The 26,353-nt window shown below is 47.3% G+C and overlaps 4 protein-coding genes across 10 annotated transcripts; 2 read left to right on the plus strand and 2 right to left on the minus strand.

Annotated features, from left to right (window-relative positions):
• Positions 1–696: 696 nt before the first annotated feature.
• Positions 697–3,427, plus strand: LOC136474511 (protein NONRESPONDING TO OXYLIPINS 2, mitochondrial-like). Of its 6 annotated transcripts, none has more exons than XM_066472084.1 (4): positions 697–991; positions 1,074–1,195; positions 2,522–2,563; positions 2,779–3,427. In XM_066472084.1, the coding sequence occupies exons 1-3, from the start codon at positions 858–860 to the stop codon at positions 2,539–2,541; spliced, it is 276 nt and encodes a 91-aa protein (XP_066328181.1). In that variant the 5' UTR covers positions 697–857; the 3' UTR covers positions 2,542–2,563; positions 2,779–3,427. The 6 variants fall into 6 exon arrangements, with proteins under 6 accessions (XP_066328181.1, XP_066328178.1, XP_066328176.1 ...); XM_066472081.1 differs by having other exon boundaries at positions 1,074–1,231; positions 2,779–3,426; XM_066472079.1 differs by lacking the exon at positions 2,522–2,563 and having other exon boundaries at positions 1,074–1,231; positions 2,779–3,418.
• Positions 3,428–5,582: 2,155 nt separating this feature from the next.
• LOC136477883 (remorin 4.2-like) lies at positions 5,583–8,766 on the minus strand. Its single transcript, XM_066476139.1, has 6 exons — positions 8,032–8,766; positions 7,299–7,401; positions 7,005–7,220; positions 6,718–6,928; positions 6,297–6,378; positions 5,583–6,209 (listed from the first exon to the last, which is right to left on the minus strand). Exons 1-6 carry the CDS (start codon positions 8,518–8,520, stop codon positions 6,018–6,020), a joined length of 1,293 nt encoding a protein of 430 aa, XP_066332236.1. The 5' UTR covers positions 8,521–8,766; the 3' UTR covers positions 5,583–6,017.
• A 143-nt stretch (positions 8,767–8,909) lies between these two features.
• On the minus strand, positions 8,910–13,752 carry LOC136477881 (F-box protein At5g51370-like). Of its 2 annotated transcripts, none has more exons than XM_066476137.1 (3): positions 12,281–13,752; positions 9,420–9,681; positions 8,910–9,333 (listed from the first exon to the last, which is right to left on the minus strand). In XM_066476137.1, exons 1-3 carry the CDS (start codon positions 13,462–13,464, stop codon positions 9,265–9,267), a joined length of 1,515 nt encoding a protein of 504 aa, XP_066332234.1. In that variant the 5' UTR covers positions 13,465–13,752; the 3' UTR covers positions 8,910–9,264. The 2 variants fall into 2 exon arrangements, with proteins under 2 accessions (XP_066332234.1, XP_066332235.1); XM_066476138.1 differs by having other exon boundaries at positions 8,910–9,330; positions 12,281–13,751.
• Positions 13,753–21,475: 7,723 nt separating this feature from the next.
• LOC136474512 (expansin-B15-like) lies at positions 21,476–23,093 on the plus strand. The gene is made up of 4 exons (XM_066472085.1): positions 21,476–21,669; positions 21,798–21,910; positions 21,995–22,188; positions 22,528–23,093. Exons 1-4 carry the CDS (start codon positions 21,510–21,512, stop codon positions 22,859–22,861), a joined length of 801 nt encoding a protein of 266 aa, XP_066328182.1. The 5' UTR covers positions 21,476–21,509; the 3' UTR covers positions 22,862–23,093.
• The last annotated feature ends 3,260 nt before the right edge of the window (positions 23,094–26,353 follow it).

The raw sequence follows: 26,353 nt of genomic DNA on the forward strand, positions 1-26,353 counted from the left end.
TGTTCCAAAGGTTTCATGTGCTTCAGACGTATGTTGCGTCTAAGTGTTTCATATTTTAAAGGTAGAAAGTCATGGGGCACAGTCCAGACGCCAGGGGATCGAGCGCGACCAGCTGGGTCTGACAAATGGGGCGTGCTAGGGGCCGGCGGTCGAGGTGCGCGGCGCACCTGGGGTTGTGTGGACGGGGCGCGCTCGTTCTCATCCAGCCTCCTAGGTCCCGCCCGCGCGGAGAGAGAGGAGGGGGTTCAAGGGGAAGGAGCGGCGGTCGCGGGGAGGAGGCGCGGGCGTCCGGACTCGCTAAGAGAGATAAGGGGGTTAGAGGAAAGGAGCGATGGGCACGGCGTTTTGCGCGGACGTGCATGATGATAAAGGCGCGGGAGTCTGAACGTGTCTTTGTGTCTAGACGTTCGGGTGCTAGTATCTTCCTTTGAGATGTAGCAAATGTGTCTGATGAACACATCCATTTTGTTTCTTGAAAAAAACAGACATCCATTTTAGACGTTGGATTTTAGACGTTCGATGGACCTGTTACACCACGGTCCACGGACCGCCCGTTTAGTTGCCGTCGATTTGGACTCCCACTAGCAATTTAGCCCGCCAAAAAGCCCATCACGGTGCCACCCGCATCGGGCCGTTCAGCCGGCCGAACAGCTCCCGTCATAACGGGCTCAACGGCCCAGCACCCCCATTCCCCCTCTCCAAGGAAACCGAACCATTCTGATCCTGCAACCCGCGGCGCCTCCGCCGCCGCATCGCATTGCCCCGACGCCGAAACCTAGCTCCTCAATTCTCCTCGCCCACCTCTCGCTAGCAGCTCCCCACTCCCCAGTCCCCCCGTGGCCGGACGCCGCGGCGAGATGGCCTCGACCTGCTTCCGCGCCGCCGCCCGCGTGGCCTCCGCCGCCAGCCGCTCGGCGGCGGCCTCCCGCTCTGCTCCCTCCGCGGCCCGCGCCGCCACCGCCGCTGCCCACCGCGCCTCTTGCTTCTCCAGGTAACGGCGACCTGTTCCGCTCTTGCACTTGGTGCTGGCGCATTACTGGATCTGTAATGGATGCGCTTGTTGTGGTGTGCAGGGTGCCGGTGGAGCTCGGGTGCTGCGCGGGATTGTCTCTGCTGCCGCTGCACAGCGCGGTGGCGGCGGCCAGGCTGACGTCGCGGCTGAGCACGGCGTCGAGCTGCCGTGCTCTCTCTCAGGGTATCCTCTGTCGCACCTATCCCGGGCTTTAACATCGTAAGATTATGCTCTTGTCTGTGTTCGCTTTCCATTTGGTTGACAGTCGCGTCCGTGTATTTTTCCTTTCTGTTAGTTTCATAGTTTACGGCGTGCTTGTTTGATATGTGTGAAGAAAAATTTCAACTTCATGGTTGTATTGTAACAGCGAAATGTCATCCTAACCATTTTGGCTGATCATGTTCAACACAAAACCATTTCCATTTTTCTGAATGCTGTCCGCCGCTCTGTAATACGCAATACATGAATACCTTATGATCTCTGAATGGAAAAGTACATATAAACAATGAAACCTTGAACGCTGAATGCAAACACCTTTCATTGTACATATAAACAATCTTGCCTTGAACGCTGGATGCAAGCACTGCTCTGAACTCTGAACGCAAGTACATATAAACAATTTGATGGCTATATTTAAGTGGAAATGATCATGTCCTTTAGATGGTTTCTATATTCTGACGCTTCTGGTGCATATAGCCCTATGTAGTAAAAATGTCGAAATAATGCTGTGACTGATTTTCCCACAGTAATTTACTAGTAGTGTTTCACCATACATTCAAACTATATGGATCACTGACAGATTTCCCTATTATCTTTCCCTTCATAGGGATATTTTTCTTTGTTGGTAGGAATAAGGCTGTAGCAGACTCCTAGTAAACCCCTTTCAGATTTCAGTCTCTTTGGAGAGGTTGTTTAGTAGCTCAATACATCCCATATGGTCATATGCTGATGTTCCGTAGTAAAAGAAAAAAATCTCCTCGTTGCTTTGCAGTTCAAGATAAGATAATGTTTTCCATGCTGTGACGATTCCTGAGATTCGCTTATTCAAAATTCTTTGGTGGGTTGAGGTCAATTAAGTTAAGACATTTGGTTTCTGCAGGCACTGCTGCAGGCACATGACTTTGATAGTTCTTGAAAGATATTACTGGGAGCTTGCTGTTTTGCTTCATACAATCATGAAGAATGAGTACTTTAACACTGAAATTGTAATCGAAGACTAGTTTATGTTATTTACCTAGAATTACTAGCTACCTCTGTTGAGGAATACCTTGATGCAATAATGTGGCATCCTTTTTGAATGTTTTCCACAGTAATTGATTGTTTACCTGAGCCAATGTGTCTGCCTACAGTGCTTAAATTGTCGTTTATGCAAGCCTGCTCCTTTTTTTGGTATTTTTGTGACTCCTGGTTGCATCTTGGTGTGCGTGCTTTCTTGATTTTTTTGTATTCAACAGAGTTTTGATCTGGTTGCCGTTGTAGTTTACCGTATGATTACTCTTCTTTTCTCAGATGAAAATGATGGTACGTGAAACATTTGACCAGTGTTTTAAGGTGGGTGCTTGGATGTTTGGCAACGATGCACACGCTTGCTACCGCGGCAACCACATTTAGTCAGAGAGCTTATGCTTTAGAGTCAAACTTGTAAAGTCTTTTTGCAACTGTGGGGACTAACATGCAATACAACACTGTATGCTTCACGCTTATAATTGAAGAATGATTCAATGTTCAATCCTCTGATTTATGTTTTATTTCTTTGTTTTATATAGAGATGGGTCTATCCGTTCGAAGGTGATAAATCGCTGGAAGACCTGGTCATGTCATGCTATTGGACTGAAATGATTTTGTAGAGTAGTTATCTAAATGAACATCCTGAGCACTACTCTTTATTACCCCATCTACAATCTTGGCTATATTAGATTTTTGAGTTTTTCAAGTTTTTGAGTTCATGCCTCAGGGTATCCTTTGATAAAAAAACATGCAAGGATGGTTTGCTGACGTCTGGGTTATGTTTGCTCAGTGCAATTCTGAATGCCTATCTGTGATAATAACAGCGAGGAACAATTTAAGGTCTCCTTGTCATTTCGAAAGTGGTCGATGATTATGTAAGTACACTTGCTACCGTTTTCTTCAAATTTTTAATAAGGTGGCACGAACCTGAATGTGGCTCTCTAGTGAACACTTGGAGCCTCGGTTTGCTTTTGTTCGATGGGAGAAGTTAGGGAGAGAAGATGGGGAAGTTAATGACAAGTGGGTCATGTGTCATTCTCTGTTACAATGAATTTGAATTTAAGGGCCCTGGTTTAAAGGCTACTGCTAGAGTTCTCTAAGCACCATCTAGCTTCACCTTTGATTAGAGTGCAATCAAACAAGGCTTTATGTGGGTTTCTTTGGATGTAGGGATTTATCAAAGATGTTGCGGGGATTTCATATGAATCATGGTACACCGCCTGCAAAAATGTTTGTTATTTATTTGGATGTTGTGGTTTTAGAAAACTATGGTATACAAAATTATAGTTTAATAAGCCAACATCCTGTTCGCTTGGCTTATAAGCCGTACTTTTTTAGCCAACGAATAATATTTTTCTCTCACAATAAATCAGCCAACAATATTTTCAGCTATGGTTTATCAGCCAAGCGAACAGCGCATTGCAAAACCACGGTTTAGAAAAGAGAGGTCTCAAGTGAGGTTTTTAAAACTCTAAAAGGGTTACAATTTGCAATATCATGGTTTCAAAAACTAAAAGATATGTTGCATCCAAACACTCAACAATTGTGGAAAGCCAAAGTATTTTTACAAAAACACGGTATTCTTAAATACTTTGCATCCAAACAGGCTAGCATGTATAAATTGTTTTTTAAGTTTAAATTCCATTCCATCACAAACCAAATACAGATATGTGAAGATTGCCACATTCGCAATGTTCCAAAGCTTGAGCAACATTACATAATGGCGAGTGAGCTAATGTAGGGAGATAGAAGACAAGGGCTCTATTTGGATACGCGACCGCGCGGTGCGGCAGCATACGGTACGTGAAATCGGACTCAGTTCAATCCGGTGCTGGGTGAGTCTTGCGCAGTGAAAAAGGAATATCGATACCGCGAGGCATTTGGTGGGATTTTTTCGATTCTCGCGGTGGAGTGACCGCGAATCTGATTACAATCGGTTCGAAACAGGGCTTCTGATCTCGATGACTGAGGTTTCTCACTTGACTGATCGCCAAGAAGAGGCCACAGTATCAATGATCTGGATGAGTACGAGGCGAACTAGCACGAACAACCATGGCTAGCACCTGATTATCAGTATAGAGTTGCATCCTGCAAGTTGAGAGAGTCGTAACCAATTTGGCACCAAGGAGGACAAGAGTTTCAGCCTCAAAGGGTTCAAAAATACGAGGAATGGTCACTTGAAAAAATTATGCCGGGGAAACCCTTCTTGAATTTGTTGTATGGATGAAAATCCCAAAGCATGTTTGGTTTGAAGTAGCGGCACCCTAATACCTACAGAGACATCACAAAGCGATCAAGGCAGCTGAGGGTCATTTGGATATCTGACAACCAGCGCAGTTCCACTTAAGAGCATCTCCAACAGTACCTACAAAAAAATACAGAGACATCACAAATAACTCTTGGACCAACTGGATTGTGTGAGCAAGTGAGCGTAGATTGTGGAGGAATATGCGTAATAGGATCATCCTCAATAGCCATGCAGTAAGCTTTGTCAATTGCGTTTGCTTCACGTGAAACTCTAGCATACCTGTGGTAGCATGTGATGGTTCGTGCTGTAAAACATTAGCAATTTGAGTGTGGAGTCCATGGTCCCATGAAGGCAAGGCATCGGCTCTAAGTTCATGGGTGATTAGGTGAGGCAAACCAAACAGCCCTGACAAAGCTGGAATGAAAAAAAGAGTTGATTTTCATCTTCCAAGTTAGTTCAGCGAGAGCATGTCTCATCGACAGTTGAAATAATTTAGTGAACCCTACTAGTTCCTAGAGCGAGTTTCAGCAGTCTCCAAGCAAAAGTTTTGACCCGAGGTTGAATTGTTTTATCAGCCCCACACCTATCTGAGAATTTGTAGCACCTGCACATGAATGTTAGAAGGGGATTGACCTGAGTCTCCTCAACTGCCAGCATTCTGTAAGCAATTTTGGAAGAGCACAAGACACTGGGGGCCGGCTTCCAGCTGATAATGTCAGGCTCGCTTCGAGAGATAATAGGAATCTGCACAAGAACTTGAAATGTTTGTTGCACAAAGAGAGTTGTAATTTTATTTTCATCCCATTTTGAAATGTTTGTTGACCAAAGAGAGTTGTAGTTTTATTTTCATCCCATTTTCTTGAGTTTTGGAGCCAAAGGTCATAAACTTTTTCAGGAATTTGGAAGTCAGGTTGTTAGGTTTAAACGACCGTGCATCTCTTTCCAAACTGGACACCAAGGTTGATTCCAAACTGAAGTGTCACCCTTATTAATGAATTGGATAGTCACGTGTTTTTCAAGGCGGTGTCTATAATGGTATAAATTGTTGGAATAGTTTGGATACACGTTGCACAAAAAACAGAGAGAAAAGAGAAGTAGTCACGTAAGCAAATATGAATAAGCATTGTTCATCACATCATACTCATAAAGTTGAAGTACTGTACACTAACACAGCAAAGCTGTAAGAATCAAGGATGTTTATGTCTAGGAGCACTAGAAGGGTTATCGGTCAATATATAGGAAAGTACCGAAAATTCACCCCCAGTTGTCCATGCCATGTTCAAAAGCAGTGTTCAAATGCTAATAACTATTGCCTCAAAACAAATCCTAGTATTACATAACCCAAAACTTCCATCACCAAAGAATTACTAATCACCAATATATCCTCTCTTTTCTTAATACGCTATATGCCGATTTCAATCATTTAGCAGCTGATTTCACTCATATTGCTCTTGCCATGCTGGCATCGCCAGCAGCTTTCACGGTTTGGCAAACCACCTTCCCTGGGACAGGCACATACGAAGAGCTGGATCACAAAAAAGCTAGTGACCAGGGGAGTCTTCCTGTCCTTGACATCTTATCCAATGCCCTCTCAACACCATCTATCTGAGCTTTAGTGGCTACCTGCTCCTTGACTTTCTTCTTATCAGCTTTTTTTTGTGCATGCTTTATCGCCTTTTGCATCTTTTCTGCCGCTTCCGCTCTCTTCTTCTCCAACTTCAACTGTTTCCAGTCGAGGTACAGAGGGGGGCGTCAAATTAGGAAAGCAAATCTATCCATTTCAAATAGAACTGCTGTTACCGAGCGTACCTCAGCACTTCTCATCTTCTGCTTGGCCTTTGCGATCTTCTTCCTCTGCCAATCATCAATATCGGCTTCTTTCCTTTTCAGCCTATATGGTTTAGTAACATTAGTACTCTCTGACTAGAAAATTAAAAGACCTGTGGGTTATGAAATTCGAAGATTTGAAAATGAACACAAACTCAGAGGAGTCCATGGTTTCATAACCACACTAGTAATGACTTGGGCTTGTTACTTCAAATAAAATTTCAGGCTGAAGTGGTATTGTACTACATGTAATTACCTAACACTAACAGCCATTTGAAAACAAAATCTGACCATCTTAGCAATACAATCTTCTTACTACGGCTCTTTCTCTGAACAAGTCCAAAATTAAATGGTAACGAATATCAAATTTGGATGTTATGAAAAATGGGATAAGAAGGATTACTTTTCTATGAGCTTTGCAATCTGCGCATCCTTCCAGGCAACCAACTTGGCATGGACTAAATTGCCTTGTGGTTTTAACACGGAGCTCGGGATCCGTCTCCCCATCCTTTGCACTTCAACTGGACAGTTCTCACCATCTGAATCGCCAAATGCACGATCACTATGATTGCTACCCTCATAGGCATCATCAGACTCAAAATTCCAATCACGAGCTGCAACATACACGATTGTCTCAAAGTTCAGATTAGGCTGAATATCTGATGAACCCCATGAGATTCAGGCTGATACCTGAGGATATACGAGATGACACAGTATCAGCCTGCCAGTCTTTTTTATCACCTCCCTCGTCATCCCCTTCACTGACTTTGGGCAGTCTCCATTCATTGATAGCATCTAGTGCACCCACGCGCGGACGGAAATTATGTGAGGAGCGAACTCGGCGCATAAATCTAGCTGGTGTGGTCTTGTGAATGAATCTTGGAGGCATTTGATTGGCCCCTTCAACTGCATATTATTGAACATGAATTGCAAGAAAAATTTGTGCCTAATATATCAACAGAGGAGACAAGCAAAAACAGGCACCTCTCCTATCCAGCAGAGAAGGGTGCCTGGGTGTCTGTCTGATGTTTCGTGGTGTAGCAGAAGGATTCATGAAATCTGCTCTGGCCCTCCCTTGCTCTTCTTCCTTCAGTAGTAGATTTGGATTGTTAGTTTCTGCCTCAATCTGATTGTGAAAGACCAAATGGATTTATAATAAAGTGCAAACAAAAATGGGACCTTCATGCATAGCAATCAGATGGAATCAGACAGAGAAGCTAGATGACGCAGAAGTTAACAAGTTAATGCAAAAATCAAGATGAACAAGTACATATTGCTATGAATTTTGGCCCTCACCAGAATTTGATAACTGACTACAAGCCCAAATCGTGAAGGAGCAGGCTTTACTGCTTGTCAGTTAACTAGGTCTGGGGAGCAATTCCACTAGTCCAGCAACATTAACACATTAAGAATTATCAAAAAGCCGAGACAATTGTAAGGAAGAGTAATTTGTTCCAACAAGGCTTCAAGTCTTGGATGAACCTAAGCACCTCCGTCCAAGAAACCACTTCTACTCCAGCATAGACTAGCAGAATGTATCAGCTCATTCCGACAGCATTCAAGACAGCAAACTACTAAGCATGGAATCAAGATCAAATGCAGGCCAAGTGGAGAACCGAAGACCATGGAGCCACCTTCGCTCCATATCGAGCAAGAATCAGTCCGGGAACAAAACAAACAAAAGGGGCACCAAGAAGTTAAGAACACCAAAACTGACCATCCGTGGCGTGACGAACGAGGACGCGTCGTCACCGCCGTGCGGTTCGCGGTCCTCCTCCCCGCCGCCGCCGCCGCCGCCGCCGTGGCTGTTCACGGGGCTGCAGATCGGGGACGGCGATGCGGGGCGGTGCCTGGTGAGCGACCCGGCGCTCCACGCGGTGCAGCTGCCGTAGGACGAGGCCGGGCGGCGGCCGTAGGGCCCGCCGCGCCCGCCCATGGCGGCCATCGCGAGCAGCATCTGCGTGCTCCGCCCCACGGAGGCCTCGGCCTCGGGCTCCGGGTCCGGCTCGGCGTCGGCGTTGTAGCCAGGGGCGCCCCGCGAGGCCTCGGAGCGGGCCGGGGAGGAGCCCGGCGAGACGCGGGAGGCGGCGGTGGGCTCCCCCATGCAGGGCAGCGGGATCGGGAGCTGAGGGAGGTGGTCGGCGCGGCGCATGTTGGTGCTCCCGCAGGAGGAGACGCCGTCCGGGACGGCGGCAGCGGCGGCCATCTTCTTGGCTTCTTGCTCTGCTCCTTGCCCCTCCTCTCTTCTTTGTTAGTTTCAGAGCGCGCGCGTTCGTTGTGCCGTTGTGCTTGTGCCTTTGATCCCTTGAGGCCCTGAGGAGTGAGGACGCAACAGACGGGGGCGGTTTGTGTGGGTTGTTAGGCTTCCAGGGCTGGGCCTCCTAGCTATTGGGCCGTGGCATGCGCAGGTCTTCGCTGACAGGTGGAGCCCACCTGTGCAACGCACCGTTTCTTCAGAGGTTCAGGTTAGCAGACACAGAAATCCTCAATAAGAACCAAAGCAGACAGATAACAGTAACAGAAATAACAGCGCAGGCCAGGCATCAGGCACACCAGCTAGTGTGCCGTCAAATTTCATTCGACAGTTAAATCATGTGCTGTAAACATGTCGTGCTGCTGGTTCTATTCATTTAATCAACTCTTCCATAATTTATGAAGCAATGCTTTTCCTCATACAGAAATACTACGGTCAGGCTCCTCTGAGCAAATCTCAGCTTGTCAGTTACAACACAGGTACAAACACAAAATCAGGCGCCTGGTACCCGAAATTGTGCATCATCAAACTACCAGGTCCTGACTAGTTATGACGTGTCCTTGGTCTGAAGTAGAAGAACAGGAGCCAGATTGCGAACGGGCCCCTTAAGTATCAAGAAACGTGGTTGCCTTTGGTCAAGTCAAGAAATTTGGCTTCTGAGCACTAAGAACTTTGTGCAGTAGCCTGGCAATCCAACTAAGTAGCAACACCTGCTGAACACTTGAGCACCTTCCCTTTGATCCGTTGATGGGCGGGCAAGATCTGCTGCAAGAGAGGTCAATCCTTACAGGGCAGATAACAGGTGAAGCGCATCGCAGGGAATGGAGCACCAAGATGATCAGACTTCATACCCTTTTGAAAAATACCCTGCCCTTCTTTCCCATCCCAGTGCCAACAAGGCTCGCGGCAAGAAGTGACTTGTTGTCAGGCCGCCACTTCAGCTCTTTGAGATTGGAGAATAGCTCTGAAAGAGCAGGGGTTATTTCCTCATCCTTGATTTTGTTGCAGGTAACAACTTCTAGACTCTGGAGATCGCTCCATGAGGTTATCACCGATTCGAGACCTCGAGTTGTTAATAGTGAGCACCCTTCTAACAACAGGAATTTTACTCTCCTGCAAAATATAAGAACATGACTAAAGTTGGCACAATCCAGCACCAGGTCCAATAAATACCAAGTTTCTACAGGTAACCAATCATCTACCCTGCACCGGCAAAAACATTGGCACACTCCATATGGCTCCAATTCCATTAGTACCAAATTTTGGCAGGCCATATTCACTCAAGCATTTCCAAAGAGGAAAAAAAAATCAAATACCCAGATGAAAATTTAAGAATATTAGGTAATTTTTTTCCCTACTGTTTCCTGTAAAAATAAACAGGTGGCTACAACCCATTCATTTCCCAATTCACCAAGTTGTATTTGACACTGCACTCAGAAGGGGCATTTTGATAAGTGTGAAGCAACCAGTGTCACAACTTCGGAGATGGTACAGATTTTCTTATGCAAGAATGTGTTGTTTTGTGAGCCTCTAAAATGAAACAGGAAAAGATGAGAAGGAAACAAACTAGACTTTGAACAAGTAACTTAAACTAAGATGGCACATATTTGTTATCATGACTCATGAGCGCGGAATTACTAATCATCAACAAACATTCCTTTGGAAGATTGACTACTAACCAAAGAACAAGTGAGCAGGTATTCCTCCCAGATATGACTTATGGACATTATGAACAAGTTAATACTGAAAAATGCATGGGCAAACCAGGAAAAGAAAAGGTGTTATTCTAATTAAGATATTTCTGTGAGCAATAACACAAACATGCAGGAATACATAAAACTGAGAGATAAATGCATCACTTTTTTTGGCAAACAGTGATATTTAAATATCATACAAGGAGCACTGAAATACACTGAGATAGATCTGAAAGGAAAGCAGACAGAGTCAAGTAGAAAAAAGAATGTCCAGATCAAAAGTGTGAAGGAGTCTTAGTACATAGGAAGTACACAGGTAAATGTGGCTCCGTCATTACACCTGCAAGTCATTAGTTTACAGATGTATCTTAATCCTTGCTACCACTCAGCCCTGAAGGAAGAACAGAGATCAGGAATTATCCAGACACGGTCGCATTTAATGTGCATATAACAGGATAAACTAATCCCTTCACACGGGAGAAAAACCTAACAACAATTAGTGGTTTACATATAGCTAGATTAATAGGAGTAGATGAGATACTCCATATGACCCATTCTTGCCCTTTTTGAACACTGAACTAGGGAAGCTTAAGAGTAAGAACATTGTTCGGCAATACATTGTCAGTATTGCTCATGTGCAAGATGAATAACCAAATTCTTCATTGCTCCCAATAGTCATATTATACCGATTGGTTTATGAATTTTGGAGGAAGCTGGAATTGACTTACATAGTCATATCTTAATAAAATCCACTTATTCAGGTGTCACCTATCTATGTCATGTTTTACATTGCCATTAGTATCTAAAAAAAACTCTCATTGATGCATTGGTAATCCACACACTGTTATATCGAAATCTACATGAAACATGAGGCTATGGCTACCACTGCTCTAATGAACAATATTTATAGGTATGTCAATGGGGCTTTTGCTGTAAAAGGGTTGATGAACAAAAAATAGAAAACCACCCTGTTCGCTTAGCTTATAAGCCATTCTTTTTCAGCCAACGAACAGTATTTTTCTCTCACAACAAATCAGCCAACAGTACTTTCAGTCATGGCTTATCAGCCAAGCAAGCATTTTTGGGATGCTGGTGCATGTCTGTACCATTGAAATGTATCATTTCTTCTCCAGACTGACAGAGAGGCGAGAGCACACAAATTTGTACTTAACATCAAATACGTAGCTACAGTGATTGTATCAAGATCACACAGTACATCATCATCAGTAATCATCTAAAATCTGCTAGAAAAGACTATCTTAGTAAGGATGCTAGAAAGCTCATAAAAACCAGCAAATGCTCTCCGAAGTCACAAGGCAGTTCTTTATTTTTCGTTCACTGAGGTGCTGTTTAGTTCCCAAAATTTTGCAAAATTTTTCAAGATTCCCCGTCGCATCGAATCTTTGGACGCATGCATGAAGCATTAAATATAAATAAAAAATAAAACTAATTACACAATTTAGACGAAATTCACGAGACGAATCTTTTAAGCCTAATTAGACTATGATTGGACACTAATTGCCAAATAACAACGAAAGTGCTACAGTACCATTTCCCAAAAAAATTCACCAACTAAACCAGGCCTGAACTAACGGTGCAAACATTGAGGGGTCCATAAGTAGCTAGTAATCAGACCCATGACCTGAGCCTGACATCTGACATCTACTAATGCTCAGTGTTTTAAAGGCGTCGCCTAGGCGACGCCTAGGCGTCCAAGCGTACCCAGCTCGCCTTGGGAAACAGTGGCGCCTTGTCGCCTAGGCGTCCAGGCGTACCAAGCACTCGCCTGGACGCCTAGCCGCCTTTAAAACATGGCTAATGCTAGAGCACTGAATCCTCTTGTAGAGTAGTACTCCGTACATGTGATGTTTTTTGTTACCAGCATGTCACAATCACAGAATGAGCATAAATCAGGAATAAACAGTCAAAAGCTAAAATTGTCCCCATTATGCAATCATTGGAACTATGTCAAGAAACTCTATAAGAAATGAGACTGGTGGTTACTGGTTCTAGTGTACCTGCATAGGCCAGCCAAGGCAAACATATCATCTTCAAGGCCCCAGCAATTCTGGACCTGTATCTCACGGGCTCCCTCGCAGACCAAAAAGAGGGCGTGGAGGGCGCTACGGTCACGCAGCTGGCACCGGTGCAGCTGCAAGCTCTCGAGCGTGAGACAAGCACCAAGGTGTTCCGCCGGGCCAGGGTCGTCGTCGATCCTGCTGCAACTCTGCAGCCGCAGGGTCTTGAGGTTCCCACAGAATGCTAGGGCAGCAAGCCACCCGCCGTCCATCCTGTGGTCAACGATGGTGAGCTCCTCAAGCATCGCACAGCAGCGGCCCACAGCCGCGATGCCGTCGTAGCTCCCCTCGCAACCCTGAAGCTCCAGCTTGACGAGCCGCTTGCATCCATGGGCGAGGATGGTGAGGCCGATGTCAGTGACGCCGCCGCCCTCGGTGGTGCCGTAGAGCGCGGGGGACGCGGCGACAATGCGGAGGATCTGGAGGTGCGCGAAGGCGGAGACCGGGCGGAGGGCGAGGTCGGTGCAGCGGTGGAGCTCGAGCTCCTGCAGCGTCGGGCATCCGCCGGCGATGGCCATGAGCCCGCCGGACTCGGAGGCGGCGGTGGCCGAGAGACGGCGGAGGCTGGGGAAGCTAGCGGCGACGGCGGCGAGCCCCCGGTCGAGCGCGTCGTCGACGACGAAGCGGCATGCGCCGAGCGGCGGGTCCGCGCTGGCGTCTAGGGTTAGCGAGACCGCGCCGCAGGTTAGGAGCGGGGAGGCGTGGGGCGCCGCCGCGGCGGTGGGCGCGGCGATGGAGGCCGGGAACAGGTCGAGGTCGGCCAGGTCGGGGAAGCGGTAGGGCAGGCGGTGCGCGACGAAGGCCCAGTCCCGCACGGCGAGGCGGCGGCGCAGGCGCCCCGCGAGGCGCGTCCACCGCCTGCAGACCAGCGAGGCGGCGCCCGTGAGGTGGGGCTCCGGGAGGCAGGCGAGGACGCGGAGGAGGAGCACGTCCGGGAGCGCTAGGGTTTGGTCGGGCTCGGGCGGCGGCGATGGCGGCGGGTGTGGCGCGGCTGCCATGGCCGCGGTGGTGGAGCGCGCGCGGAGGCCGCCGGGCTTGTCCCCCACCAGCCACAGGTCAGGCCAGCCCTTGAGCAGCTGGCGCTGACCCAGGTCGCCGAGGCAACGGCCGCCGGGCTCAGGCATCTAGCGCGCCCGCTCGGCTCCAGCGGTGTGGCGTGGGCGCGGCGCCGCGCGGCAGCATGGGCCCCCCGCCCGGTGCGTGCTGTGGGGGCCGGGGCGCGGCGCTCTGATTTGGGTTTCGGAATTTCGGAGGCGCGGCGTGCGGGGGGAATCTGAGGTTTGGAATGCTGGGGGTGGGAGCCTGGAGGTTTTGGGATTTGGAAATTGGCGTTGGCTTGACGACCTCAGGCGCGGGGGAAGCGGCGAAGGGGAGGGATAGAGAGAAGGCCGGGATGTGGACATGTGGTGAGTTCAGACGCGAGAATGTGGCGTTGGTGTGGCGAAACTCGGTGGGGAGCGTGTGGTGGTGGCCCGGTGCCGATGGGATTTTTAACTTTTTACCACCCTGACGCACCCTCTGCTTATGGGACCTACATGTTAGCTTCTTCTTCAACCTCTGGCTCTGGCCGACCACCGCTATGGCTGTTGCGGCCTCTGTGCCCTGACCACCGCAGACCTCTCCTGGCACGCTGTTCAACCAGTCCACATGCCACCTACCACTGTCGCGCCCTGCTGCTGCATCCGTCGTCCGTGACCGCTTGCCTAATGCCGTCGCGCTAGCACACTACTCCGCGGTGCCATGGCAGCTCCATATGTACGCACGCACTTGTAGGGCTCACTCACTCTTGCTCGCACGTATAGGATGGTCCTAGGCGGCGCCCATCGCCACCACCACCACGAACCGCACCGTTGTCGCCACCGACGAGGGCTTGCCTCAGTAGGCGGCCCTTTCGTTTTCCCAAAGGTTCATGGTTGCCATGGTGCCCATGCACGACCGACGCGCATGGCCACGGGATCGCCTTCGCGCTGGCGCCATCGCCGATGGATCGCCTGAGCTCCGCCGCCCGCCCTGCGCTGCGAGCCAAGGTCGTCGGCTGCACGCTCCGCATCTGTGTCGATGGGCCGCCTAGCTGCTCACCGATGTCAAGCGCGCACATGCGCCGACGGGCTTCCTTGTTGTTCGTCGCCGATGCCGAGCCACGCGCACACGCCGACGGGTGGCCTCGCCATCTCGCTACGGGCAGCCTCGGTCGCTCCGCGCCGGCTCGCCGGGCCGCTACATGCTTGCACGCACAACTAGGGAAAGGTCACGCGTCCTCCGTTATGCCGTCGTACACGAGCTGGCCTCCGCGACGCTGCTCGCAGTCGCAGCCAACCACGCCGTGCACCTCCCATGCTCAGTAGCGCCACATCCTCCTATCGCCTGTAGTGCACGCCCCACCGCGCTCGTATCCCACCCGTGTTCCTCTCCGCGTTGCTGTGTGTGACTGGAACTGACGCCGTGACGCCATTCGATCGCCACCATGGCCAAGCTAGCTTACCATAAGTCAAGCGCTTATTAATTATTATTGGCGTAGTACTACTGTGATCTATCACCGAGCTCTGGATGGAGTTTAGTGGCAGCTTCTATGCTGTTTTCTCCTTCGCCCCATCACCTCGCTCTGCTGAAGAAGCAAGTCACGCACGCACGCTGTCTTGCCGAGGCCATGCACGATGCAGCCAAGCACTAGCCGTCGCCCAAGCTCGTCCACTGCAGCCCCATAACCACGCCTTGCCCACCTGGTTGGCTGGAGCTCCTCCCCTTCGCTCGCTGCATGGTGATGGCGGGAGGATGAAGAAGGAACTGACATGTGGACTCATACGCCAATAAGTGGAAGAAGAGAAGTAGCAGGGGTAAGAAGGTTATTTAGCATGTCCTATACTACCACGCCAGCATGCTCACCTGCCAAAAAGTTAAAAATGCCGGTGCCGATGGGGATGCCAACGATTTGAATCCCCTTTGCCCCGGTGTGCAATGCAAGGCGGTCTTCTCTGTTCTGTTTGTTCCGTTGCGACTTGCTTCGCCCTCGGGGCAGCTGTGCAGCGGATTCTCGTTTCTTGAGTTTCTGGCTGCAACCTGCAAGAAATGGATTGCTTCCTCGTTTCTTCCGTTCAAGAGCTGCCACTATAACCTGGTCTTTGTTTTGTTTTGTTTTTTGATTGAAACTGTCTTTGTTTTGCTTTTGCCTAGTGAGACTGCGAGGGACATGAAATATTTACTCCATCCTTTCTATAATCACTTTAATTTTGTTGTAATTCAATTTTTTTCTAACTCTAACTAAGTTTCTTTTTTTCCAAAAACACATTAACATATATACGTTCAAACAAATACAATTTAAAGAAATATTTCATAGATAATTTAATAAAATAATTAAATATCCTTTTTAACTGAATAGAATTAGTGAACTTTGATTAGAATAAAACTTAAGCAACCTATAATTCAAATGCATGGAGAATTTGATTAGCTATCTATTGTTGTTGGAAACGGTAGGTGCTTGTTGCAGTACCATCAAATTTGGCCTCCGCCCTCTTGGGTCTAGGTACTTCAACGTTAGGTTGAACTCCCCTTAAATACAGGAGAGGATCTGTTACTTCATCTTTTCTTGGACTGTACGCCTTAGTTCTTGTACTTTGTTCAATATTAATTCAACTGCACTTTTTTGTCGAACAAATTATGTGCTTAACTGCTTACTGATGTGGATGTAGTACTTCGGTTACGCAGATAAACCCATGTCAGTTTAGCCAAGGATGGGCCATCAACTTTTCCACATCTCTAACCCAGTTCACAAGCCCACATAAGAGTGGGCTGGGCCTTTCTCCTCTTCTCTTATCGCGAGGATTACCCAGTTCACACGGCAGTGTGCTGCTGCAATGTGTGACTCGTCGCCAATCCCACTCCTCACACAGGCCAGCCCATGTGCGGTTGTCAGACCATTTCGGCCCAAAGTCAGACAACGCAATGCACGCACATGTGTTGCCGTTCTATAAGCCCACAAAGGATTCTAAAAAAAATGTAAGCCCACAAAGTCTTTCTTCTAATATTCCGGTCAACGAAACAGAAAAATGATCATGTTCAAGCGAAGAGAAAAAAATTGTTGCAACCCAAAAAAAGGGATATTTTTTTAAATAAAGAAATTATTCCGGCTCTGCAAGAGTTTTGCACTCAACCATCATTATTGCATACTTTCAGCCACAGATAAACAAAAGCTCTCAAAAAACGTCAAAAGCGTGGAAGACTGTATAAGCAAATTAAGCTCTGAGCCTATTAGAAAATAACCATCCATTCCTGACGAAAAATCTCTATTGCTATAGCGCAGTCTCCATCACTCAACATGGCTTTTAAAAATTTGGTTGGTCTGCCTCCCTTTAAAGTATGGACCATGAGAGACATTTCAAATTCCATGTTCCATATCTTCATTTAGCTATCCACTTCATGAAAATCCTTTCTCCATAATTCAATACATTCCATACTAGTCATATCTCTAAGAGAAAGGAATGGAGTTTGGAGCAACACAAACATAGCACTAGCTGTCAGCCTCACGTACACTAAGATAGCAAGGTATGTTGGCTAGCCAAATTTAGCTACAAGGCTCATAGGATAGCATGGCAATTGGGATAGCAATCGTGTTGGCTAGTCTCTTGGAGGCTATTTTCCTAGAGCTTTAGCTAAAAATAGCATTTGCATGTTAGATACCAATTCTGTTAGAGATATTCTAAGTGCGTCCAGTGGGTCGTCCCAGAGAATAATGGATCTATATTTAGCGGTGAAACCATAAACTATACATAGAGGGGGCCGGTAGATTGGCTCCGTTCGCTGGTCAGAAATTTGGTTAACACTGTTCCGGCTAAATTGTTGTGAGAGAAAAAACACTGTTCCGGCTAAAAAAAAAAGTCAAACAAGCCGAATATAGGGTAAGCCGAACAAGGCCATTAGCTCACCTATTTTATGTTCTTGTGGTGAAACTTGACCATCCGGCTTAGTCATCGATGTGGTTGCTCCTGTTTCCCTCAATTTTTCCTAGTATTGACAATGCTACTGTCCCCATGGTAGACGATCATGTCCGTCACTTATGTGGTGACTCATGAACCTTAAAATTTATCATTGGTTTAGTATTTTAGTGATGTTCGTAGTGGGGCTGGATGTTTGTTTGTACCGAGACGAGTGTGCATGTATACAACGTCTGCATCTACACCACAATTCACAACGAAAACAAAGTTGACATCTAATAATAGTGCCACTCAATAATCTTGATGACGACAGCATATTGATGACCACTTACTAGTTAAGTACGCCTTCAGGAAAATGTAAAATATAATGACCTCCGATGGAAAAATGAAAAAAAGTTGACGACCACTTAATTTCAAGGTTGCATTTTTTTCATGGAAGTTCGTTTCAAAATTTAATTTCAAAATGTGAGTACGTAGTTGATAACTTTTTTTTTCCATCAAAGGTCGTTTCAAAATTTAATTTCAAAATGTAAAAATGAAAAAACCAAAGTTGTATTTTTTAAGAGATATACAACTTTGTAATTGACAAATTTTTTATTTCAAGTCATTTATCCAAGGGAAAATATGTCTAAATTTCTCATAGTTTAAAATCTATTTTTTTAAACGACCCCAGACGGAGAAATGACCAAAACCAAAGTTGCAATAGTCGACCATATCTATAACTTTCCAGTTCATACCTTTTTTTTATCTGAGTTCTTATAGGTCCCAAATATTCATTTCAAGATCCGGTAAACTGAATATGAGGGGAATTTTCTATCCTTTAGTCATAAGTGACTCTAGGAGTGGTTAGGAGATGTACGTGCGAGAAAAATATCATGTAACTTGTGATGCATGACTGTGATGTTGTTTAGTGGGGGCTCCTCGGATTAACTTTCTTTGCTATTTTTTAACACGTTGTTTATGGTTCTGAAAAATGATTTTGTTAAGGTGGTTGTATTTCGAGCCGTCTCTAGAAACTTGATTTCCAAAGGCGGGTCTATATAGAGGCGTCTGAACATCGCATCTACAAATCGTTGATTTGTAAAGACAGTCTCTCTGTAGAGGCTTCCCAACGGCCTCTCTAAAGCTTTATATGACAGGGAGAGAGAAAATATCTCTTGATCAAGAGTTAATCTCATGCGTATACTTAGATTGTCATAAGTGACCGTTCATATTATGAATTATGGGAGAAAAGCTAATATCTTGAGGAAATTTATCTAGAGCTAATAACTGCCCTTCGGCGACTAGCCGATCAAATACATGGCCCAGCCAACCATCGCAGTTGATCTCGCGACCACTGGCTCCGCCGCCGTGCTTCGGTGCTTACGGCGCAAGTTACCGCTTCGCCTGCAAGGTGACACAAACTACTGTGTGCCGTGTCATATGAAAGTCGAGCGCACGTCGCGGGAGCGGCGGCTGACCGGGCCGTAATCACGCGTGTCGGGGGAGAGGAACCGACGAACGGGAAGAGCGGCCAAGAATTCACGGCCTGTGTGGCTGTGTGCCGCTTGCCTCTGCAAAATACTACGAGGGATGGATTCACGGTGCCGGAGGGTTGAAAACGCGCCTTCACCTAGAAACAGTGAATCAGTGAACAGTGATGGGAATATGGGATCATGGGATGGCGATCGGTCCATCGGGTTTACGGAGGTTGAAACGGATGGGGCGCGGAGCCGTCTCGGGGTGGGCAAACGACTTGCCTCGTAGTCGTAGTCGTAGCGTAGGGTCGTCCGTCCGGTCCCCTACGCTCCTTGACCAAAGACGGGTCCTTGTTTAGTTACTCCGTCCAAAGTTCAGTCTCTATTCCCATCGAATGTGTTTGACACATATTGGCCTCCTATATTCAATCTGTTCAACTTCTTTTTTTAGTCAAAACAATATTTTTCTCTCACAACAATTTAGCTGGAACAGTGTTTTCAGCCAAGTTTCAGACTAATAAACGGGGTCATTAAATATAGATTAAAAAATAATTAATTACATAGATTGCGACTAATTTACGAGATATTTTTTTAAGTCTAAGTAGTCCATGATTTGACAATATGGTGATACAATAAAGCTACAGTAAATATATGCTGATAACGGATTGATTAGATTTAATAAATTTGTCTCGCGGAGTACTGATGACTTTTATAATTTATTTTATTATCACTATCCGAACACCCCTATATAACACCTAATATAATACCGAATGTGACACCCAAAACTTCAACCGCTGAATTTAAACGAGGCCGACTGCCTCGCTGCTGCAGTGCCGCCTGGGTTGTGTACTTGCCAGTCCGTCGCCGGTTCGAAGTTCCATCGATCGAAGTCGAAGGTACGCCGGCTGGGGCCACGTTTAGTTTGGTGTCCGATTCGGCGCGGCCAAATTCAGGGAGGTACTGTAACTACAGTACTTTTTCGTTTTTTATTTGGTAATAATTGTCCAAACATTGACTAATTAGGCTCAAAACGTTCGTCTCATAAAGTACAACCAAACTGTGTAATTAGTTTTTGATTTTGTCAACATTTAGTACTCTATGCATGTACCGTAAATTTGATGTGACGAGAAATCTTCTTTTTGCATAGTACCTAGGAATTTGATGGAACTAAAGCGGGCCTGGGCTGTGTACCGTGTGTACGTTCTGCTGCTTCTGGCAGGATCAGGATCATCTCTGTGACCTTCTGTCTCGGGGATCAGGTTCTGCTGATGGCAGGATCCGATATATATAAGCTGGCTGATAAATTGGCTGAAGCTATTTTATTGTAAGAGAAAAATATTATAAATTCTAGTTGATAAGTTGATTGATAAGTTCAAACGAACAGGGCATTTGCTTCGATTCAGTAGTACTCCATCCGTCCTATTAAAAGTGTTGTTTTTTACTTTTAAGCTTCTTGTTTGACCGCTTTGTATTTTTCAAATTTGTTATACAAATAATAAAATAGATAAATTATTATTAAAGTATTACTAATGATAAAAGAAGTCATAACAAAATAAATAATATTTATATAAATTTTTGAATAAGACGAATGGTTAAACAAGAAGTTTAAAAGTAGATATTTAGGTAATGTTTGATTACTTTCAGATTTTTTAAACTAGTTTGTACTTTTGGATTTTAAAATCGGGATTCTAAGCAAAAACTGGTGAGAGTGTTTGGATCCCAAGTTTTTAAAAAAATGACTTCATTTATTGCTATTTGGGGTCACAAAAAACTAGCAAAAGTTGGGTATCAACAGCTTCCTGATTTTAAAAAAATTGACAAAAACTGGCACAAGAAATTGGCAAAAACTGGCTTATTTGGATTCTACCCAGTTTTCAAAACCTAGATTCTTAAAAACTCAAGGGATCCAAATGGGCACTTAGATGCTGATTGCTTGTTGTAGGAGCAGCAACAACATTGGTCACCTTAAACTGCATCACAGGGATTTAACTGCATCGGATACATGAGTAGGCAAAATTTAATTGCAATTATGGGGATCTTTATGTGCGTTCTTGAATGATTTTTTCCTTTCCTCTTCCTTTGACTAAACTCAGAAGCCATTTAGGACCCTTTTGAACTCAGGAATTCCACTATAAAAATCCTATAAGAATTGAAGTGGATGTTTTATTTACTACATTTCTTAAAGAAAAGCAAGCCTTTCTATAGGAAATTAAGGAAAACTCCATTCCAAACACCATGTGATGTAAGCAAAATATAGGAGTTGGATTCCTTCAATTTATATGAAAATCCTCCCATCCAACAAGCCGTATCCTAAGACATTATATTTTCATAGATACTGCTCTTATAATAATAATTAGTTCATATTTTATTTAATTGCTATTAATGATCAAAGATAGAAAGTTTGACTTATCATATGAAGTACCGGTACTACCTCTATCCCAAAATAAATTAATTCTTAGAATATCTCTAAGTCAAAACTTTAGTTCATATTTTTTCATATCTAGTCATACTAATATCTTGTCATAAATATTGGAACAATCTTAAAAAGTCGATTTAATTTGGAATAGAGTGAGTATTTTTTTGGATGGAAAGATTTTATTCATTAAGGAATTTACGGGCAGCACACTGCAAAGCAGACAATTACGAACTCTCTGCCGTGCACCTGCGACCTACCTAGTGATCTGCAGGCTATAAATAGACGGCACGGGCACCCTTGGTAGCACACAACACCACTGCACAAAGCACAGGCACTGCTCGGCTTGCCTTGTCCTCTTCCTTGTTGCCATGGCTACCAAGATGGTCCTGTGTCGCTTTGTGGCCTTCGCGGCTCTCGCCTGCCTCCTCCGCCCTGGCGCGCCCGTCGAGCTCCACCGAAAGCTCTCCGGCTGGTCCGGCGACGCCGGCGCGACGTGGTACGGCGCAGCCACCGGCGCTGGGAGCGACGGTAAGTGTAGATGCACGGACGACGCGGGTGAACTTTAACCATTTTTCATTCATCCTGCATGAAAAATAAAAAGAATTCGTAACAAATAATGCCTTCCCGGGACCCGGGTACGCCGTTTTTTCGTGTAGGTGGTGCGTGCGGGTACCAGAACGCCGTCGACCAGCCGCCGTTCTCGTCCATGATCGCCGCCGGCAGCCCGTCCATCTTCCAGAACGGCGAGGGCTGCGGCTCCTGCTATCAGGTAGTACGGTTATTCGTGCATGCGACCGAGCGTGGCACTTACTTAATAACGACACCGCCGCCGTTGGGGTAATAAATTGTGCAGGTGAAATGCACCGGTCACGCGTCGTGCTCCGGCAGCCCGGTGACGGTGGTCCTCACCGACGAGTGCCCCGGCGGCGCGTGCCTGGCCGAGCCCGTGCACTTCGACCTGAGCAGCACGGCGTTCGGAGCCATGGCGAAGCCCGGCCAGGCCGACCAGCTCCGCAGCGCCGGACGCCTCAACATCCAGTACACTCGGTAAGCTAACAGCGCCGCACGTGACGCGTGCGTGCGTACGTAGCACAGATAGTACTTCTAAGTAGGAGTGTACTTGTGCTGTGTCGTACGTTACGAATGCATATACTCGCTTTCGGTGGTGTACCGCGTAGGCCGTTGTTGGAGTATATTAGCTTGCCTCCAACGCACGTAGAAACGCCGCGTGACCGTGACGCATGCAGGGTGCACGTACGTACAAACATTCTTGGTGTACTAGTGATAGACTAGAGTGTCTGTTCCTCGCACTTGTCCTTTCGTGCCGCCCATGTCCATGTCCATGTCCATGCATGACCGGTCGCGTCGCGTGCGTACTACCTGCAGGGTGCCGTGCAACTGGAACGGGATGGACATCGCGTTCAAGGTGGACGCCGGCTCGAACCCGAACTACTTCGCGGTGCTGATCGAGTACGAGTCCGGCGACGGCGAGCTGCGGTCCGTGGAGCTCATGCAGCGCGGCGGCGGCGGCGCAGCGTGGGCGCCGATGCAGCGGTCATGGGGCGCCGTGTGGAGGTACAACTCCGGCGCCGCCCTGCGGGCGCCCTTCTCCGTCCGCCTCACCTCCGGCTCCGGCAGGACGCTCGTCGCCAGCAACGTCATCCCCGCGGGGTGGACGCCCGGCGCCACGTACCGCTCGGTCGTCAACTTCAACAACTAACGACGACGGATGGATCGGAATAATAACGGGTGTAGGTGCACACGCGCGCGCCCGCCCCGTCGATCGGCCGGATGGAATGGATCGACGGCGTGGCGCTGGCTTGGTTTATGATTCGAGCTAATTAAGGTCCGTGCGTGCCTATACCGACGACGCTGGTGTGTACTGTTGCGTGCGTGACAGTCACCGTGCATGTATCGCCGGAATGGCGTGTTTGTTGAATAAATAAAGGCTGGATTTGGAAGCGAAGCAGCAGCAGTCGTGTGTGTTTGTGTGTTCATCGATGGGCTTGATTTCGCTTTCAGGCGTGCGCAAGCCACGCGCCCACGGCCCTTCCGGCCCTTCGTGCGCGCGCCGTGCCGCGTTTCGAGGAAGAGTCCACGGGAGTCAGGGCCATCACGTTGAGGCCCACGCCATCGTTAACAGAAGCGGCGGAAAGCGCAGTTCGCGTCACTCGTGCATGCGGCCAGCGGGTCGCGACGGCCGACGAGTCGTCCCAGCGTGAGTGACGCAGCAACGGAACGGGTCCCCTGCCGAGCTCCACGTGCACGCCCCGAGGCCCGCCGGCCGCTTCTGCAATCTGCATGCGACAGAGCCGAGGCCGAAGCACCTGCAGCGCGCGCGCGGCGCCACGGCCACGGCCAAGTATCCTCCGTCAGCCGTGCATGCACCCAGCCGTCTGCGGCCCGGCGCGTCGTCAAATAAACGGCTTACCGCTTGGCCAAGTTTGCTAGCGTAATACATCCGTCATCCACCGGAGCTAGCTGATGCTCGCCCACAGATGCTCAGCGGATCCAACATGGGCTTGATTTCGCTCCCAGTTCCTCTTCCCGGCTCCGGCGACGTGTGTTTGGGTTGGTCGGTGTTTGGAACGCTTGGCAGGTTGGCCGACGTGCGTCATGAACTCAAGAATCATGTGATCGACGACGTGCGCGACGAGTTCTCTACTCCACGCACTTACGCCGACGGCCAGCCCACGTCTGCTTGGGGATGGGCCGGATGGGTGGCAGAGGGGCCGATTATTTGATGGGTTTCGTTCTACTCCGCACGGGCTAGTGGTGCGCTCGGCGGCCCGTGGAGATGCTACGCTCCAGTCAACACGAATTCCTCTGACGGTCCAGCAACCGGACCACACTGGGCCAGGCTGCACTCACTGCCTGCTTGCTGCGATGATGTTTATTTTTCGCGGTGGGGACTACTTTAAATAAAAATCCCATAAATAATACTGTGACCCATCCTTTTTCTGCCTAATAAAAAATGAAGAAGAGATACGGTAGGTGAAGTAAAAGCTGTGAGCTTTTGTTTTCGTTGTAAACAGAGATTTCATTGATCAAGTAGTGTAGGGTAAAGGGAGATTCCGAATAGGAGAAAGCTATGAGGTCGATGAGGTAAAAAAACCAGAAAAAAGGAGTAATGGTGATGGCTGATGTTTTGATGTGTTTTTTTTTTCGGTTAAGATGTGTATACCCTGGGTCCCTTGCTTGCCTACCGGTGCCATCTAAATTCTTCGATTCGCTTATACTAATGAATCATTATTGTTCATTGCAAATCTAAGAAAAATCATCAATGTTGGAAACGTATAACCCAAACAACCTCTTCATGCACTGGAGCAACTCCAACAGCTTGGCTATTCTTGTTGTGGAGACAATTTTAGAATTTGTATAGCAAAAACTAAGCTCCAACAGATGTGCTATCTGACTTTGTAAAATAGGAAGCATGCATGCTATCTCTTAATTTTCGGTGGTCATATATAGCTAACCACGAGCACTTGCTATGTAATTTTATAAAATAGCAAGGCTGTTTGGGACCTCTTTTTTTTGAAGAGTCTTATATTTTACAAAATGGATAAACAATGGAATTTAGCTAATAATTTTAGCCAAGCTTTTGGAGTTGCTACTAATGAAAATTGGCATAATCTATTCGTTAAAAAAAAAGAGTAAACCCAAACAAGAGGATGCATACACGGCAGGAAGATTCGTAGACCCACAGCTTATGAAATGAAATGCGTTCAACGTGGCTAGCCTACAGCCCTACAGTAGTTTTTTTGGAAAACAGCCCGTTAACGGAGTGCTACAGTACGCGCGGTTTTTGTAGGCAAATTGAAAATGTGAGGAATATGCCTCCCCCGCCCCTCTCTCTCTCTCTCCGTTGAATTATGGAACTACCTGCATGTGCCCAGCCTAGTTGTCGAGTGCCGGAGGAAATTAAAGTTCTCCCTGTTGGATATAAATTATGCTTAAATAAAACATGTTTTAGAATCTAGAATAATGTCTAGAACATCAACGCATTTCACACTTTCCGTGTGACTTCCAATCTTTATAATATACTCTCATCAACGGCAAGGCAAACAGGGATATATAGGGATTCGGAAACATGCCATTTTTTTTCTTTTTGATTGACGAACTGCATGGGAACAGGTCGACCAACTTGCAGCCCAATAATTTGAGGACGGAACTTCGACAAACAAAAACGTCGGCACTCGGCAGGCAACCGTGTTGGACAGGCCTGTGCGCATCCTAGTGTTGCGTACATCCACGCAATAGCACTCATTTCAGTATTTCACCAACAGTTCGTTCATCTAATCGTTTCGTTTTCAGTATTGGCGGAAGGCACAGGCAACCCACCAACAAGAAGTCAGGGCAGGCAGACGACGGTAAGAGGCGTGGAACCGCAACCGCAGCAAGGACGGGAACTTTCGTCCCCGACCTGGATTGCCGCGCGCGGACGAGTTCACGAAGGACTTGCAGCAGATTTCTGACGTTGTCGGTGGGAAACTACACGTCGTGCTTTTAGTCCCGGTGCCGGGATCGGCGGGTACCCCGGTTCCTCGATTCAGGGCGTCGGAGGATGGGTTCATGATGGCACACTGATAAATTTTGCTATCACACGTGTTCCTTGAAGCCATCCAGAGAATCAGACAACCGATCCATTGCGTACTGTGCTAGTATAACTCTTAAAGCTTGACATAGATGCCGTTTGGCACAACTTCACAGGTGGAGTCCTTGAAGATCTTCTCTCACATTGTTAGGTTTGTATGGAGGTGAAAATAGCAGCTTCTTCTAGCTCCCACTTGCACTAGTGAGCTCTAACGCACGTGGAGATTAGATTTGCCCTATGCAGGTACGGCCACGGCCGCCATGAAGGGCTGGCTCGGCCGTCGCCAAGCACGTGCAGTCGGGGCATGGGGTTGGATGCATGAGAGCTCGGGGATCAAGTGCAGACATGTGGCACGGAAAAGGCACAACAAAGTCGTCGGTGCACAGGGCACGATGATGTATTTGCAACGGCGAGTGACACCATGGAGCAACCTTGTTGTCCGGAGAGGATGTAGTAATCAAAGACGGACGTCACGGGAGTCAGTGGATCATGCACAATCGACTAATCAGACCGAGTATGCGTGAGGTGGGACGATAATGGAAGAAGTCGCAGAGGCATCTATCCCGATCTGTGGTGGCGATGACAAACCGTCAATGAAGACATGCTGACAGGATGACT

Source organism: Miscanthus floridulus, chromosome 8, assembly GCF_019320115.1.
Source record: "Miscanthus floridulus cultivar M001 chromosome 8, ASM1932011v1, whole genome shotgun sequence".
Classification (NCBI taxonomy): Eukaryota; Viridiplantae; Streptophyta; class Magnoliopsida; order Poales; family Poaceae; genus Miscanthus; species Miscanthus floridulus.